This window comes from Panthera leo, chromosome D3 (assembly GCF_018350215.1).
Source record: "Panthera leo isolate Ple1 chromosome D3, P.leo_Ple1_pat1.1, whole genome shotgun sequence".
Taxonomy (NCBI): Eukaryota; Metazoa; Chordata; class Mammalia; order Carnivora; family Felidae; genus Panthera; species Panthera leo.
Window position 1 is genome coordinate 93,968,038 of NC_056690.1, and position 14,429 is coordinate 93,982,466.

The window sequence follows — 14,429 nt, forward strand, 5'->3', positions numbered from 1 at the left end:
TTAAAAAAAATACTTTCAGGTGAATGAAAATAAAACCAACAAAACATCCCAAAGATCAGATAAACTTGTTAAATACTGATCCAGTTCAAGGTCATAAAAATGTTACTATGTTGGCTTACAGGATTTCTGACATCACTGCTTTTTCTGAGTAAAGTTTCTACACGTGGACTCTGTTACTCAGGTATTTTGGGGGGAAACATCTTCAGCTCTGAGTCATGGTACTGAGGGCTGAGCGACGCGTAGTGTTTAGTATGGTCGTCTCCAAACTCCACTTCGTGCCTTTTTAAGTAAGTCGATGTTACCATCTTGACACAGTCTGGCACTTCTCAGGCGTTCGTCCGGGTGTTCGGGACGTCACAGAGGCGTTGCCTCAGAGCTTCGGAGCCTGGGAGTGGAGTCCAGAAACGTCTGCCTGCCGGGCTCGGCTGCTGTGACCGCGAATGGGTCTGTGAAAGGCTGGCTGTGCTGCCCGTGGGCTGTGCGACCCCCCAGCCCACCCGACGGGGGGCCGTACAATTTCTCCATCACATATTAACTTAGAACCAAGAAAAAGAACAGTATCAGTTGCGCCGGTGAAGCGTCGCTTTCTGAGAAAACAGTGTTCCAAGAGCGGAATTGGAGGCGGGTGCTCGGAAACCCAGAGGAATCGGCACGACGCATGACGTGTCTGCAGTGGCCGTGTGCTGTCTCCTTTTCCTTCCCTTCTTCTCTCCTGTCCACCTGATTTTTACCTCATCCGGTGTCTTTGCTGAAAGAGTGGTGGATCTGAGAGAAAGGCACGGAGACCAAGGTCAGACAGGTGGAAAGCAGGACCCAGTCTAGAACCCCATCTTCTGTCTCCAGGCTCCCCCGAATCTGGCGTCACTGCTCCTTCTGCCATTCGACGGCTGTTAGGAGGCAACTTCCCTCCCCTCGGTGGGCGTCCCTGGGGGCCCGGCACTCGGGTTGCTGGACAGCCGACCTCCCCCAGGCTGCAGGGGAGCAGGGAGCGCTGACCCTGGGCCATGGCCGTTAGTTCCCGTCACCCTCACGTGGCACGTCCGTGAATGGTTAAATGTGAGGTCTGTGGGGGAAAACAAGCGCCCTGGAGCAGGCAGGGGGACAAGCACCCTCTGTTGAGCCTCTGGGGACGCAGCTGGGCCCCACTGGCAGCAGCCGCCGTCCCCCTCCCCAGACTCCAGAGTGCCTCCTGGAAAGCAGTCGAGTGCGGCTTCCTGATCATGAGCATTTTAACAGAAAGCTTTGATTTCTTCACCACAGCGTTCGTTAGCGCACTGGAGAGAGAATCCTGTTAGAGTCTTGCCGCTGAGAAGTGACTGTCGGGCTGTCCGCATGTCCTGCCCCAGGGTCACACTAGGGGTCCTGGGATCCCAGGAGGGCCCCCCCGCTAGAGGAACGGCCTGGGCCTTCTCTGCTTTCTTGGCCCACCTCACGTCCCACCTGCAAAGGTCCGGGCTGTCACCCATCTCGGGCTCGGCCCGGCACGCTCCTAGACTCACAGCTATGCCCAAGGCGAGCGCACGTGGTCGGGACCAGATGGGGCCGCGCCGCCCTGCCGTGGGGGTCGGGTCGTAGGCGTCGGGTGTGTGCCCTGACTCTCCCCCTTTGCCAGGTGGATGACATCCTAGGAGAGGGCAGTGATGACAGCGACAGCGAGAAGAGGAGGCCGGAGGAGGAGGGGCCGCAGGAGCGGCCACTGCCCCGGGAGCCCCGGGCCACGCTCGAGGCCACAGCATCCAGCGAGAGGAGCACAGCAGACAGCCGGGGGCCCAGGTGAGGCGGTGCGGGTGAGGGCCCGGTGAGGGGGGCAGGTGAGGGCCGGCCCAGGCGAGGTCTGCAGGCGCGATGCGGTAACGTGACAGATTCTTCAGGCTTTAGCGTTTCAGGATGTTATGTTGACGGTGACGCGAATTTTTATCACAGTCTTTATTGTTTCAGTTGCTACTCACGGAGATCTGGGTCTTTCCCCTGTGTAAGTGTAAGTGGTAAGACGTCCGCCTGCCTGACCCGGGCAGCCCCGCCGCGGAGGGCAGGACGACGCCATGGCCAGCACGTTTTGACGCAGTTGGTGATTTTTCACGTGCCCGGCTGTGTTACGGCGCGGGTGGCCTGACCGTGCCTGCTGGTGGTGGCTCGGTGTCCACGTGACCGCATCTTGTGCCGGACCAAAGAGCGCGCCGGGATTCTACGTCTTTCCTGAAGCATCTTTCTGTCTCGCTTGGATTTGATCATCACGTCATGTTCTCTTGGCTCAGTTTCCTTCCTTTCGGCCTTTTTCTAAGTATTCTCCCCACCGCGGCTCAATTCGGTCTGCCCGGAGCCAGAACCGCTGTCCCGAGTGTCCCGAGCCTCCCCTCCGGGCCCTGCTGCCTGCTGGGGACTGTCGTCTCCGCCTCCGGAGAGGCCTTCACCGTTCCCGGCTCCAGCATCTTGTTTCTTTGCTCTCTTACTTCGCTGGACTAGGTGCATCTTCCAGGAACTTCGTGGACCAGGGTGCGTGGGAAGCCAACGAATCTGGCACATCGGGAGATGCCTTCCTCGCTCTGTCCACACTTGCTTGACCGCGGGGCGGGCGCTCCATAGCCCGGGGAGGGAGTCGTGTCCCTCAGAGTCCAGACGGCCCTGCTCCGGGTCTGTCTGCGTGTGGCGTTGGCGGGGCACCTGCTGCCGCGCGACCTCTCTCCCCTGCTGACGGGCGTCTCCGTCCCGCCCCTCGTGTGCGGGAGTGTTGGGCACCACCTGTGCGGGCAGACGGCTGCTCGTGCCAGGCCGGGGTTCCTCGCAGGGCCTGACCCTGCCGTCGTGAGAAGCGAGTAGACACGCGTCCCAGGTATCAGGTTCGAGAACCGCGTCTGGAGCCTCCTGTGAACCATGCGACCGTGGGCGAGTCCTTGAACCTCCCCGTGTCTTCCTTTTCCCCTTTGAAATGGGGGCGTTGGCAGGCCGGCACAGCCTGTGCACGTAGCTGCACATAACAGCCCCCCTCCCTTGCTTGTGTGGGGGCTCTTTTCTTTATGAGCCACCTGGTCTGACCCGAAGACGTTCTGTAGGTGAGTAAGTGCTTTTGAAGAGAGTTTGGTGTACTGGAGCCAGTCCACTTAGAAGACAGGATCGGGCCAGAAATTCTAGCAGCACACGGAGGGGACGTAGAGATGCGTTGTCCGTGTGTCGGAATTTTATTCGGAGAAGGTCCGTGCGTCCGCAGCTGTGCTACGGGGCCGTCCTGCTGGTCCCACGGCAGACCTTTCCAGCCACGTTGAAATGCTGTCCGGTCGTCTTAGGGCACAACTTTGATGAGAAGCACGATGCTTGTGCTGAGCTGTGTCGCCTTCTCCACGCAGAGGTCCCTCTGGGGTTTCCGAGGAGCCGACCCTCCGCCCACTCTGAGTTCCTCTGTGGTGGTGCCGGCTGATGCCAAGGGTGGTGATGGCTTCTCAGAGATGGGGAGCGCGCTCTGGTTGAGCTTGTTTTCTCTGTCACGTAGGAAATAAATTCAGAGCAGTTTTCACAAAGACCCAGAAAGGCCTGGCTGGAGCCCGCAGGAAGGAGCCTGTGCTCGTGGGGCAGTGGACGCAGGCGCTGGGCAGGCCGAGAGTGCCCATCTGCTCCGGTGTGCCCAGAAACAAGAGGCACCGGGGCTTGCTGGAAAGAGCCTTTGCTTTGATGTGGTTTGGGGGCTGGCCGTCTGGACGGGACCGCGGAGCAGCGCGGTTCTGGTCCCGAGGGGCTGGGTGTCCTGTGTCTCGGCGGTCAGCCCTGTGCAGGCAGAGGAAGCCCGGCGTCCAGCCCGTCCTGTGGACAGCGTCCACGCAGGAGGTGCCGACACGGCCACAGGAGCTTGAGGTCCTCAGGTGTGTGGTGGTGGGTGCCGCGGGCCGAGCAGGACCAGACGCGCGGCTGAGCCCCCGCTGGGCGCCAGGCGTCCTGGGAGCCCGGCCCCCGAGCGTCCGGAGAGCTGGGGAGTAAGTCAGAGTCTCTCACTTCCCGCAGCGCTTTCTTCCACTTGCCACCCAGACGGCAACCGCTCCGCCCCAGAGAGCCGTCGGCCGGCCCCCCCACCCCGGCCTGTCCCTGATTCTTTGGAACTTGGACGTGTGGCTGTCGGAAAAGCTTCAGTGTTTCCAGACGTGCCTCACGGCTCTGACCCTTCACTGGGGTCGGACGGACGGGGCGCGTGGCAGGTCCCAATCAGCTGCCGCGGGGGACTCGGGCGTGGGGGCCTCGTTCTTTCTTTGCCAGGGAAGTTGGCGAGTGTGGTTTTCTGGCCGTATTTTACTCTCGTTTAATGGTACTAGAGGTGGAGTGAAGTTTTTTTAAGTTTTTACATGATGGTATTTTTATTTGAAGTTAAAACGCTTTGGGTTTTTTTGTGTTGTGTTTTGCACGTGGGAGGCCTTTGTTTCATGATTTCCCCGCATGTGATGACAGTGTTGCAGGTGTGGCTCCCACAGGAAGGTCTGCTCGGCATCGCCTCCTGCTGGTTCCACGAGGCCAAGCGGCGCCACGGATCTTCTTGTCCCTTGAACCTGAAAGCCAGTTTTACTGGAAGGAGAAGGGTGGTGATTTTTACTTGTCTACCAAGAAATGATTCGTTCTTTTTTCAGATCGGCGACATCGGATGCCGTTTTATTCACAGTGCTTGTGGGGTACGCTCGCTCCTTGAGGTCAGTCTCTAAGATGAAAAAGTCAAGTATATGTTTGAAAAGCATTTGCTCAAATGAGTTACCTTCAAATTGTTTGCGACACTGTACAGATGCATCATTGTCCCCACCACTTGGTGAGGCGGCTGGCACGGACACGGTGGCCCGGGTCTCCCACTGGGACCCTCTGCGGCGCTCTGTGCTCGCGTTCGGCAGAGGCGACTTAGAACTCGATGTAAGACTCCACTTCCATCGCTTCTAGAGTTAGCAGACACGCGAAAAGGACAGTATTTCTGCCAAACCGATTATTAATTGGTTAACGGCCAAAGAACATAGCATAACGTGGTCGCTAACTCTCACATTACAGAAATCCACGGCTGACGGCTAATCGCTGACACACGTCCCAGGCTCACACCGCCCAGTCCCGCTGGCTCTCTCCCCCTTTCCAGCCTGCGCTGCAGACGTACGGACAGCTGGGGGGGCTCTGCCCACAGTCTGTGCAGGTCTCGTCCTTCCAGAAGGTTCCCCCAGTCTCACTGCAGCGTCGGGACGGACGGCACTAAAATGCTCTGGGGCACTGGCACACATGGAAGGTGCTTGTGGTGTCGGTGGACCCGGGCGGGGTCCCCTTCAGCCCCGGGCAGGCGTGTGGCCGGGACGGAAGTCTGGGGCGTTGCTGACCCGAGGACGTCCTGTCCTGTGGAAGCTAGTGGGGCATCTCCCCCGTGTGGCCAGCAGTGGCTCTGGCACCTGGGGTGTAATTTAGGATGTGCACCCCCTCTGTTCCCTGCAGTCGGGTCGTGGCCCTGCCCCCTGACCTCGCTCTAAGAGCCACCTCCCCTGTGTCTCGTACGTGGTTTTGTCTCCTGCTGTTTCACACGAAGCTGGAGTGAACACCACGTGTGCTGGTCGTGCTTGTGTGCTTGTGCTCCTCACGTGCGTTTCTAGGCCGGCACTTGGTGGCCTCGTGCCTCCGTGGAAGGCCGAATGGTTTTCCATGAGAGCAGGTGATGACGCTCATTTTCTGTGGCACAGTGTTTGGTGGCAGCTAACGGCCGACACGACAGGTGAATGTTGGTGTCGCCATGGCTTCATTTTAACATGCTTTTCTCTTCTAACGGGCTGTGCCCTGGGCCTCAGACGGAGGAAAATGAGCTCGCCAGTCACCAGGCCACAGCAGCTGCCCTGGCCAGAGAGGCGGGACCCGGCCGCTTCCACTCAAGGGAAGACGCCCAGGAGCGCGGCCCGACGTCCGAGCTCACAGAGCAACTCCCGACGGCCACCCCAGGCGCGCTCCGGGCCGGAGGAGCCGTGCGGGAAGACGAGAGCTAGTACACGGACAGCGCTGAGAAGGGCAGCGAGGAAGAAAATGTGCTCCGGGGGTCCGTCCGAACCACGGAAGAGAGAACGAGCAGGGGAGCGCGCGCTGAGACGCGGGGCCCCGGTTAGCGCGCCGGCCTTCCCACAGCAGGAGCCGTCGGAGCGCGGAGGGGAGGGGCAGGGGCAGAAAACCTCCCAGATCGGATAGAAGACGTTCTAACACGTCCCGAAATCTTGACGGACTCCAAGCAGGCTCAGCACAGAGAGCCACACCCAGACGCATCGCGGTGGAAGCGCGCAAGGCAGACGAGGGCGCCGCGGGCCCGACAGCCGCTTCTCATCAGACACTGCACAGGCCCCAGGCCCCCGGGCAGCACGCTGCCACACGGGAGAGAAGGCCGTCAGCCAGGCGGAGCTGTGGCGCAAACGAAGCTCAGAGGAGACGTCCCGGCCGAGAACTGAGAGAACTCGCTGCCCTCGCGGGAAACTCCGAAGGGAGCTCCTCGGTCACGGAGCCGATGACCCGGACAGAGCTGAGAACCCACGTCCACGCGGACAGCAGCGAGCCCCGTGGGGGTGAGCGGGTGATAGGCAGGCAGGAAGAATTCTGAGTTCTGTCCTTTCTTCACCGAGTGGAGAGAAAAAGCAGTTGCGTGAGGCAGCGTGGACGCAACCGTCGGGCCCGTGGCGTGGAGAAGCGCGATGCTTGCCGGCGCCCACGCCGAGGCCGTGGGAACGAGAGGCTTCGGGAGACGTGGCGAGCGGGCGGGCCAGCGCGACGTGCTGTGAGCCTCTCCCCTCAGCCGCTCCGCAGGACGCACAGGGACGGAAGGTAGCGACCGTGGCCGCGTGCGGCACACGTAGGTGGACCGTGCGTGACAGCGCAGGAAGGAAGCACGGGTTCTGAGCCGGGCGGCGAGTCTGCACCGGCGTGCGACCAGGGAAACCGCCGGCGGTTGTGAGGGCATGACGCGGGGTCCGGGCCGGGAAGGGTGTCCGAGGGGACGGCCCCCGTCCTGGGGCGTCACGTGGGGTGTGCTGGTTTCGTGCAGAGGAGGCAGGAAGGAAGGAGCAGGATCAGAAGTGCACGAGGGCCGGGGTGAACATGCGCGTAACCAGCATGAGTGGGTCGTGTGACCCGTGACCCGAGAACAGATGGTGACCCGTTTGTCGGTCACGGGGAGGACTTCTTCCTCAGGGCCCTGCACAGTGTGGGGTCACAGTGAGCGCCCGTGAGCCCACCCGTCTGCCGACGGCGGTACCGGTGAGGCTGCACGAGGACGTGAGGACGTGGACGGGGAGGTGACGAAGAGGGGCACCGGCGGCCGTCCTGCCCTTCCCTGCGAGGTGTTAGAAGTCGTCTCGTTACATGTAACTTCGCGTCAGTCGTCAGGCTTTCCAAAACCAGTCACAGCGAAGGGGATCCAAACGCTTGTGCTTTGGGGACCGTCCCTCCCCCGCCCTGACACCTGCGTGTTGACTGCCGACCACGGGTCCCTGAAGGCACGCGTGCTGAAGCCGCTGCCTGCGTGGGCCGTCCCGCGAGGGCGCTAGTTGGAAAGCGGGGGCTCCCGTAGGTCTCGAGACGCTTGTGGAAATTCACCTCGGACTGGCGTTCGGTGACAGGAGCCTGCCTGTCCGTCGGGAAAGCAGCACAGCCTTCCTGCCGCCCGTCAGGCTGGGGCGCCCGGAGCCCCGAGCCCACCTCTTGTTCACCCGCGTTTGGGGAGCGTGCTCCATGCAGGATTGTGGCAAAACCACCGAATCAAGTCAAGTATGCTGTGTTTTAACCTTGCCCGTCTGTCAGAGTGAGAGGCCTCGATTTTGTTCCGGGCCCTTCCGTGTCCTGGCCGCACAGAGCAGGGCTTCTTGTGCTCATCCGTGTCCAGGACTCACTGAGGACACGCTTCATGCCCCAGCCGCCACTCCCGTCATCTACTCGATAAGCCTGGTTGCCGGGTAACCGGGTTACTCCGGGTTATGTACTCACTCGCGCTCGCTAAGCCTGGCTTCCCTGAGCGAGACACCCGTCCTGCCCGGGATAGGTGAGTCCTGCTGCCAGGCCGGGTGGAGCCAGCAACCTGGGGGCCGCCGCCACTGTGACGGCACGAAGCGCGCGGTGGGGGTTGGCTGCCCCCCCGCGACCCAGGCAAGGCCCGGGCCCGTGGGTCAGGTGACCCGGTTGCCTGTGTCCCCACTCACGGCGAGGAGCGGGTTCCCTGCAGTTGTGCCTGAGGCGCCGGCCGCTGCCGGCGTCTGTCCTCAGAGGTGAGCAGGCGCCCACCGTGCCCACTGGTGCCCACGCTTGCTTCGCGCCGTGCACGTGTTCGGTCCGCCTTGCGCGTCTCCGTTCCGCAGGATGCAGACCGGGCTGTCCCGCACGCGCACACACAGGAGAAGGGCTTGTTAGTCGAGACGGTGACCTCGCCGCGTGCAGCCCTGTGGCTTCTTTCTGCCGGGAAACCAAGCGGGTTTAACCGGTGAGCTGAAAGGTACATGCCCTGTGGGCGCCGTTTGGGGGTCCTCGGTCAGATGCCGGCGTGTGTTTACCTTGGTCCCTGAGACATCCATGTCCGTAACTCGGCGCACTTGGGGCGCCAGTGGAACTGTGTGCTCGGAAGCTGCAGCGTCCGGGAGGAAGTTTGTTCCTGTTCGTGCTATTTCCCGCCTTGAGCGTGGGAGGGTTTTTTCCACCCTGAACGTGAGAGGGTTTCCAGCTCTCCGTTTTCTCCACGTTAAATCTGTTCGCGTTTCTCCGCGGAACCGCACACGTGGCTGTAAAAACAACATAAACGTGTGTTGTGCTGAGGGGAGACGAAGCTTTGGTCGTTCACGGGCGTTTGTTAGCCGTGACCTGCAGGCCTGAGGTGCTTTTTAATTACTAAAATTTAATCGTGTATAAAAATTTATTCTCCGAATGTTACTTAACCAGGAGTAAGGGTTTTTTCTCTTCTCAGTCCGTCTCGTGCTCTGCTTTGTCACAGGAAGGGTGAGACCAGCCTTAGCACACCGCACTGCCACCTGGGCACTGACCGTCTTTCCCTGGTCTTGAGCCACGCACTGGGCTCCGTGGGAACGCCCCGCACGACCACCCGAGTGGGGCTCATCTGTGTTCTCTCGCTCCCTCTGTTAATTCCCTGCAAGACGACCCTGTTGCGGGAGAGCCCTTGATCTGTAGGACGGGTGCACCGTGTCTCTGACGTACCCGGCACCTGCGTGGGGTCGTGTGTGGTCCAGCCCCGCAGGAATGTGGCTGTGCGGTCTCCTCGGCCACCGATGGGAGCGACAACACCCACCTCACGGATTTGGTGGAAAAGAGGGCTCGTGTCACCCCATGCCAGCACTCCGCGTCATCGGGAGGTGTCTGAGCACGAGGACGTTGCCGCAGTGAGCCTGTCCAGGTGTGGGCCGCTTCTGTCCCAGACGCTCCCCAGGTGCAGGTCAGACGTTTCCACAAAAGATGTTATCACACAGTATCGTTGTTGTAAGGTGGCTGTTCTGACGGCTAACTCCTGTCCTGCCCTGGTGCTGCTCTTGGGGGTGGGGGGGTCCCTCCTCTCCCCTCAGGCCCTGCCTGCAGGTGCTCCCCGCCTCTGCCTGGGGAGCCGAGCTTCTCCACGGTTCCCGGTCCCCCCTCCACAGAGGGTCCGGCTGTTTCCTGAGCCTGGGGGCCCTCGTCCCCGCGGGCAGCAGCTGTCTCCGCTCTGTTTTTGCTTTTTGTGTCAAGCTGTCAAAGGGACAAAAGGGAGCTTGGATGCGGGCCCGGCTCTGGGCCAAGAGCAGACCATTTGCATCAGGAGGCACGGGAGATGGCTCGCGCTCGTTGCTTGGGAAACCTTGCGGCGCGGGCCACAGAGCTGCTCTGACAGTGCTCACGGTTAGGTTGGGTGACGCGTCATCGTGCCAGGGGAGCTGCCGCTGGTGAGCGCACCCTGGTGGGACACAGACTTCACCCCCCCCCCCCCTCACACTGCAGGCCTGGGGCCCAGCTGGGTGCCCGGGGGATGGGGCACAGCCAGCACCGTTCACCAGCAGCCGGGACGGGTGTTCCTATGCTGTCGGTCTGGGGGCCTGGGGAGCGCGGGCCGCACACGCATCGTGACCGCCCGGTGCCTCCCTGTGAGGCCTCGGGGCCCACCCACTCTTTTCCCTGGGCAGGGCTCACGGACGTTATTTCTGTCGGTGGTGTTCACATACAGTAGTATGGACAGAGCACACCCCTTTTTATGGGAATTAGATGGCCACCTGACATTTTTACGGGCGGCGGTCTGTTTCATCTACGCCTACGTGTCATTTCTAAACACGTCTCTGTTTTTGTCACCACTCAGCAAAAGGACGGTCATCCCAGAGGCTTCAGAGTAATTGTGCTTAAAATAGCTTTTGTTTCAGGACATCTTACAAATCCAAAATTAACCCTTTGCTGAGCTACCTGTCTCCTCAGGCTCATGTCTGCCCTGGTTTGGGCCCAACCGGAGCTTCTGGCCCTACAGATGGGCGCCCGGCGCCGGCCACACAGCCCACGTGCTGCAGCCACGGACGCCGTCCCTGCTCCTCGGGGCTCCGGCCTCTCGTGTTCACTTTTGCAGCCTGAGCAGGCCCACCGATCACCTCAGTTACAGTCCCTGGTGTCTTTCTCAGGGCTTGTGTCCATTTTGAGTTTATTGGGTCAGTCGTGTTCTGATTTGGGAGCGTTTCTCTCCATTAGGTTACTTCCTGTGTTACCAGTTCGAAAGCGGGTTGTTTGGTAGGTCTTAGGTCACACGTGGCCTCGTCTCGCAGATCTTTTCTGACCTCGTGTGTGTGGCTCTGCTTGTGGTCTCTTCCGCCCAAACGAAGACTTTCTCGTCTCTACATCGTTTGGGGGGTTTCTTGTCTTCCTTCAAACTGCAGGTTTCCCTGAACATGGGCGTGTACGTTTCTTCAAGTTTCCTTTTGACTAAACGGTGCTGCCACAGGTGTCCAGATGCAGGGTTCATCTCAACCCTGCCTCAGAAATGAACTCAGAGGCCGACTCACAACAGATTGCGAAGAAAACCTAAGTATTTGTGACCTCAGGTTACGTGGTCAGTTTTGTACTGATAGTCCTAAGACTTCTCACCATTCAGAGTGTGAGAAGCACAAATCTGTGCGGCACACGCCTGAGAAATAGTTGCCGTCCGCGCTACGTAAAGAGCTCTCAGGACCGAACGCTCCGACACACCAGCTCGTAAAACGGGGCAGGAGGTGGTCCACACCATTCGCCCCCAGAGAGAGCTGGGGGGCGTGAGCCGCTGCACGTGGGGCCCCCAAACAGCCCCTTCTTCCGTGCGAATGGGAGCCGGGCATGAGGTCCGCGGGCGGGACCCCCTCAGCAGGCGTGGCCGCGGGCCCACCACGCGCCCGGCATCGCACCCGGGAAGGGCACCTTGTGGCTCCTGTGCCCGAGTGCATCCTGGTGCTGCCGGGCGTCCCACGCTCCGCCAACACCGTAACGGCCGGAGTGGAAAACAGCAGCCACGCACGCGCGTCCCAAGAACTGCAGCGGGCCAAGAGCCTTGAGGCCACGCCGCCCTCCAGGGGGCCAAGGGCAAAGGAGGCCTACGGCCTAGTGTTTGGGGTGATTTCCCTGAAGCATCCCTGTGCTCAGAAACCCTTTACACCGGTTTTGCTTGTATGTTTGCCAGAGATCTCCTAAGGGAGCAACCCTAGGTCTTAATGGTCAGATGCTGATAAGAGAAACCCACTTTGCACTTCAGTGTTGAGCCCAGCTTGTTTTCTGTAACAGCGTAAACGTTTGTTTCCTTAGAAAATATTCAGCCGATGGGAAAATAATGGTCGTTTAAACTTTGGACTGAGCGGGTGGCACTGACAAAGTGCTCTGGTGGGTCGGGCGAGGGCACTGCCGCCCTGGCGGTCACGCACGCGGTAGAGCCTGGGGCGCGAGGGACAGTCCAGGGGCTGCTCTTTCTGGGTGTCCTTGCCGGCCTCCCGGCAGGCTCCCGGCGCCTTGTCTGCCGCAGGCACATCCTCTTCTTAGGTGGGACGGTGACCGATCAACGTGTCTTTTGTTCCATCTGGTTTTGCTGGTGGTATTTCTCTTAAATAAATTGTACACCTTTCCTTCCACCAGCACCGTGGTCTCCAATTTCCTGTACGTGTGTGGTTCTGTACGTTGTATGTGTGCTGCATGTACCTCAGTATATACACGCCTGTGTGCGGCTGGCGTGCGTGCGTGTGTGCGTGCGTGTGTGTGTGTGCGCGCGCCAGAAAATCTTCAGGGCCTGCCTGTGTCCCCACCATCACAGCACAAGAGACAGGGGGGCTGACTCGTGAGGCCCAGGTGCCCCTGTGTGAGGGGAGACCCAGGGCGGGCGTGTGGTCAGGCCGCTTTTCCTCGGCTTGGGGACACCACTCGGGGCCAGCGGGCACCTCCTGGGGGAGTGCTGTGCCCACCGCGGGCCCCGTGCTGCGGAAATCTCACGGGCACAGTCTGGTCCGAGTCCGCCAACTCTGTCCCGAGGACGGAGGCAGCCGCCACCATCGTGGCGTCATCGGTCATCAGGGTAATTCCTCTTAAGCCGCCTAAAGAAAGTGGAGTTTTCGGGCCGGACCGGGTGACGGCCCCGTCTGGTCCCCTGGGACGTGCCTTGGCTTTCGTGTCTGCAGAATGGCATTAGTAGTTCCCACAGCCGACCCAGCCTCTCCAGTCGTGCTTTGCACGTTTGTTCCCGTCTGGTTCTCCTTGGGGCCAATCAGAGGTGACTGCGTCTGGAGCTCTGGGGAGAAGGCGGTTTGCCAGGGCTCCCCCGGGGGAGGGCAGGGGCCGGACACGGACAGCAGGGGCACGCCCTCCAGGCCTCCCACCGGTCCGCACTCCTCTCCCCACGAGCCGTGCGGTTACGGGCGCTCCGTCACCTCCTCCGTGACTCCGTGACTGTCGCTGCCGGGCCACCTCTGGATGCGGGGGCCTGGCGGCATGGGAACAGACAGAGCGTGTCCCGGGCCTGCTGGCCCCGCGCGGTTTTGACCCCCGGCTCCATCTCCTCCTCGCACTGAAACTGCGACAGCGCTTTTGCATCGATGGCCCCACGGGACAGCGCCGCGCTGCGTGGGTGCGTCCCGAGGTGCGTGGGTGCTGATGCGCGCGTGTGTCCCGGTGCGCGTGTGCCTGCCCCTGCGAGCGTGTCACGGCATGCGCCTGTCTTGCAGGGGCCACAAGCGGAAGCTGCCCGAGGAGGACACCGGCAGCGCGTCCAGCGGGGAGTCCAGCGGGGAGGACGAGGAGGGCAGCAGCTCGGAGGCGGACGAGATGGCCGCGGCACTGGAGGCAGAGCTCAACGACCTCATGTGACCTGCGGGGCGCTCAGCAGACACACGCGTCTTGCTCCGGCCCCCGATGGCTCCCGGCCGCGCGGGCCCTCGGATGGGGTCTCCTTTTCTCCAGAAAGACGTGTATATTTGCAGAGCTCCACTTACAGAAACACATAATTTTGCAGAAATAGGTGTTTTTAGGGGTTTTACTACGGAAAGTCTACTTTTCTAAGGGACAGTGTCCCGGGAGGCCGTGTGCCAAAGATGTTGCCACGCCCCTCGCAGCCTCTTGCGGGACGGGCGGGCAGGACTCGGGGCGGCGGGGGCGGGTCCGGGCCAGCGCACGGGGCCTTCCTTCTCCGGGACACGGGTGTAAAGTTTTTGTATATCTATTTCGCATTTGACCCACCGAGCAGATTTCTCTTTCATTTAATAAAACTCCTTTTTATAAGCTCGTTCTTGGTGCGATGCCCACCCCGCCGCCTGTAGGGCAGAGGACACTGCGTGTCGGGTCGCTCCGGGTATCTGGTCAGGCCTTGGAAGTCTGCACAGGAAAACAGACCACCTAACCTACCCGTCTAGGCCATTCCGTGGCTGCTAGTCAGGAGTTTCTGCCATTTAGGAGTTTTTCAAAAGCTTGTACCAAAGCATTAACAATGTAAAGGATCGTTGTTATTTATAGTTGCTAAGCTTCATGAGCCTCGGATCTAAGCCCAGAAAACAAGGCAGCTCTGATCCTAGCTGACAAGCTGGAGAACAGCGTTCATCGTAGGATGTGCCCCCCCCCTTTCCCTGACAGCTTGATTGTGCATCATCCCTGTCCCTTGGGTCACGGGGTCTGACCCACTGGCCCTGAGTTCATGCAGCTGTAGTTAAGAGCTGGTCCTGCGCCCGGTGGCCTTGTCTTCAGGTTCTGTTGTCCAGAGACATGTGGGCAGTAGCCTTGGTCCGCGATGCCCACGGGGAGGTGCTGGCGGTTAATTCGTCTTCACGCTCCCTTTGAAAGGGCCCCTTAGCACCCTTGCTGCTGGCGCTGTCTGGGCTCGGGGCTGTGGGCGACCCAGGATGTGTTCACGGCACTGTGGCCGATGCCTCCTTCGGTCCTGTGGGGAAGGCAGGCTGACCTGGGACTGGGGCCAGCAGCGTTACGACAGGTGCTGCTTAAAGACGGCCTTGTTG

At 60.7% G+C, this 14,429-nt stretch overlaps 1 protein-coding gene across 4 annotated transcripts in view; it reads left to right on the forward strand.

The window, feature by feature from the left end:
• CTDP1 (CTD phosphatase subunit 1) overlaps positions 1 to 13,701 on the forward strand; it is a 56,738-nt gene extending 43,037 nt beyond the window's left edge. Inside the window, exons 12-14 of one of the 4 annotated variants that reach the window (XM_042909545.1) lie at positions 1,613 to 1,773; positions 4,605 to 4,664; positions 13,149 to 13,375. In XM_042909545.1, coding sequence (XP_042765479.1) covers positions 1,613 to 1,773; positions 4,605 to 4,664; positions 13,149 to 13,290 — 363 coding nt within the window. In that variant the 3' untranslated portion in view covers positions 13,291 to 13,375. Of the gene's footprint in view, positions 1 to 1,612; positions 1,774 to 4,604; positions 4,665 to 13,148 lie in introns of those variants that run through there. The other 3 variants (XM_042909546.1, XM_042909547.1, XM_042909548.1) reach the window with 3 other exon arrangements.
• The last annotated feature ends 728 nt before the right edge of the window (positions 13,702 to 14,429 follow it).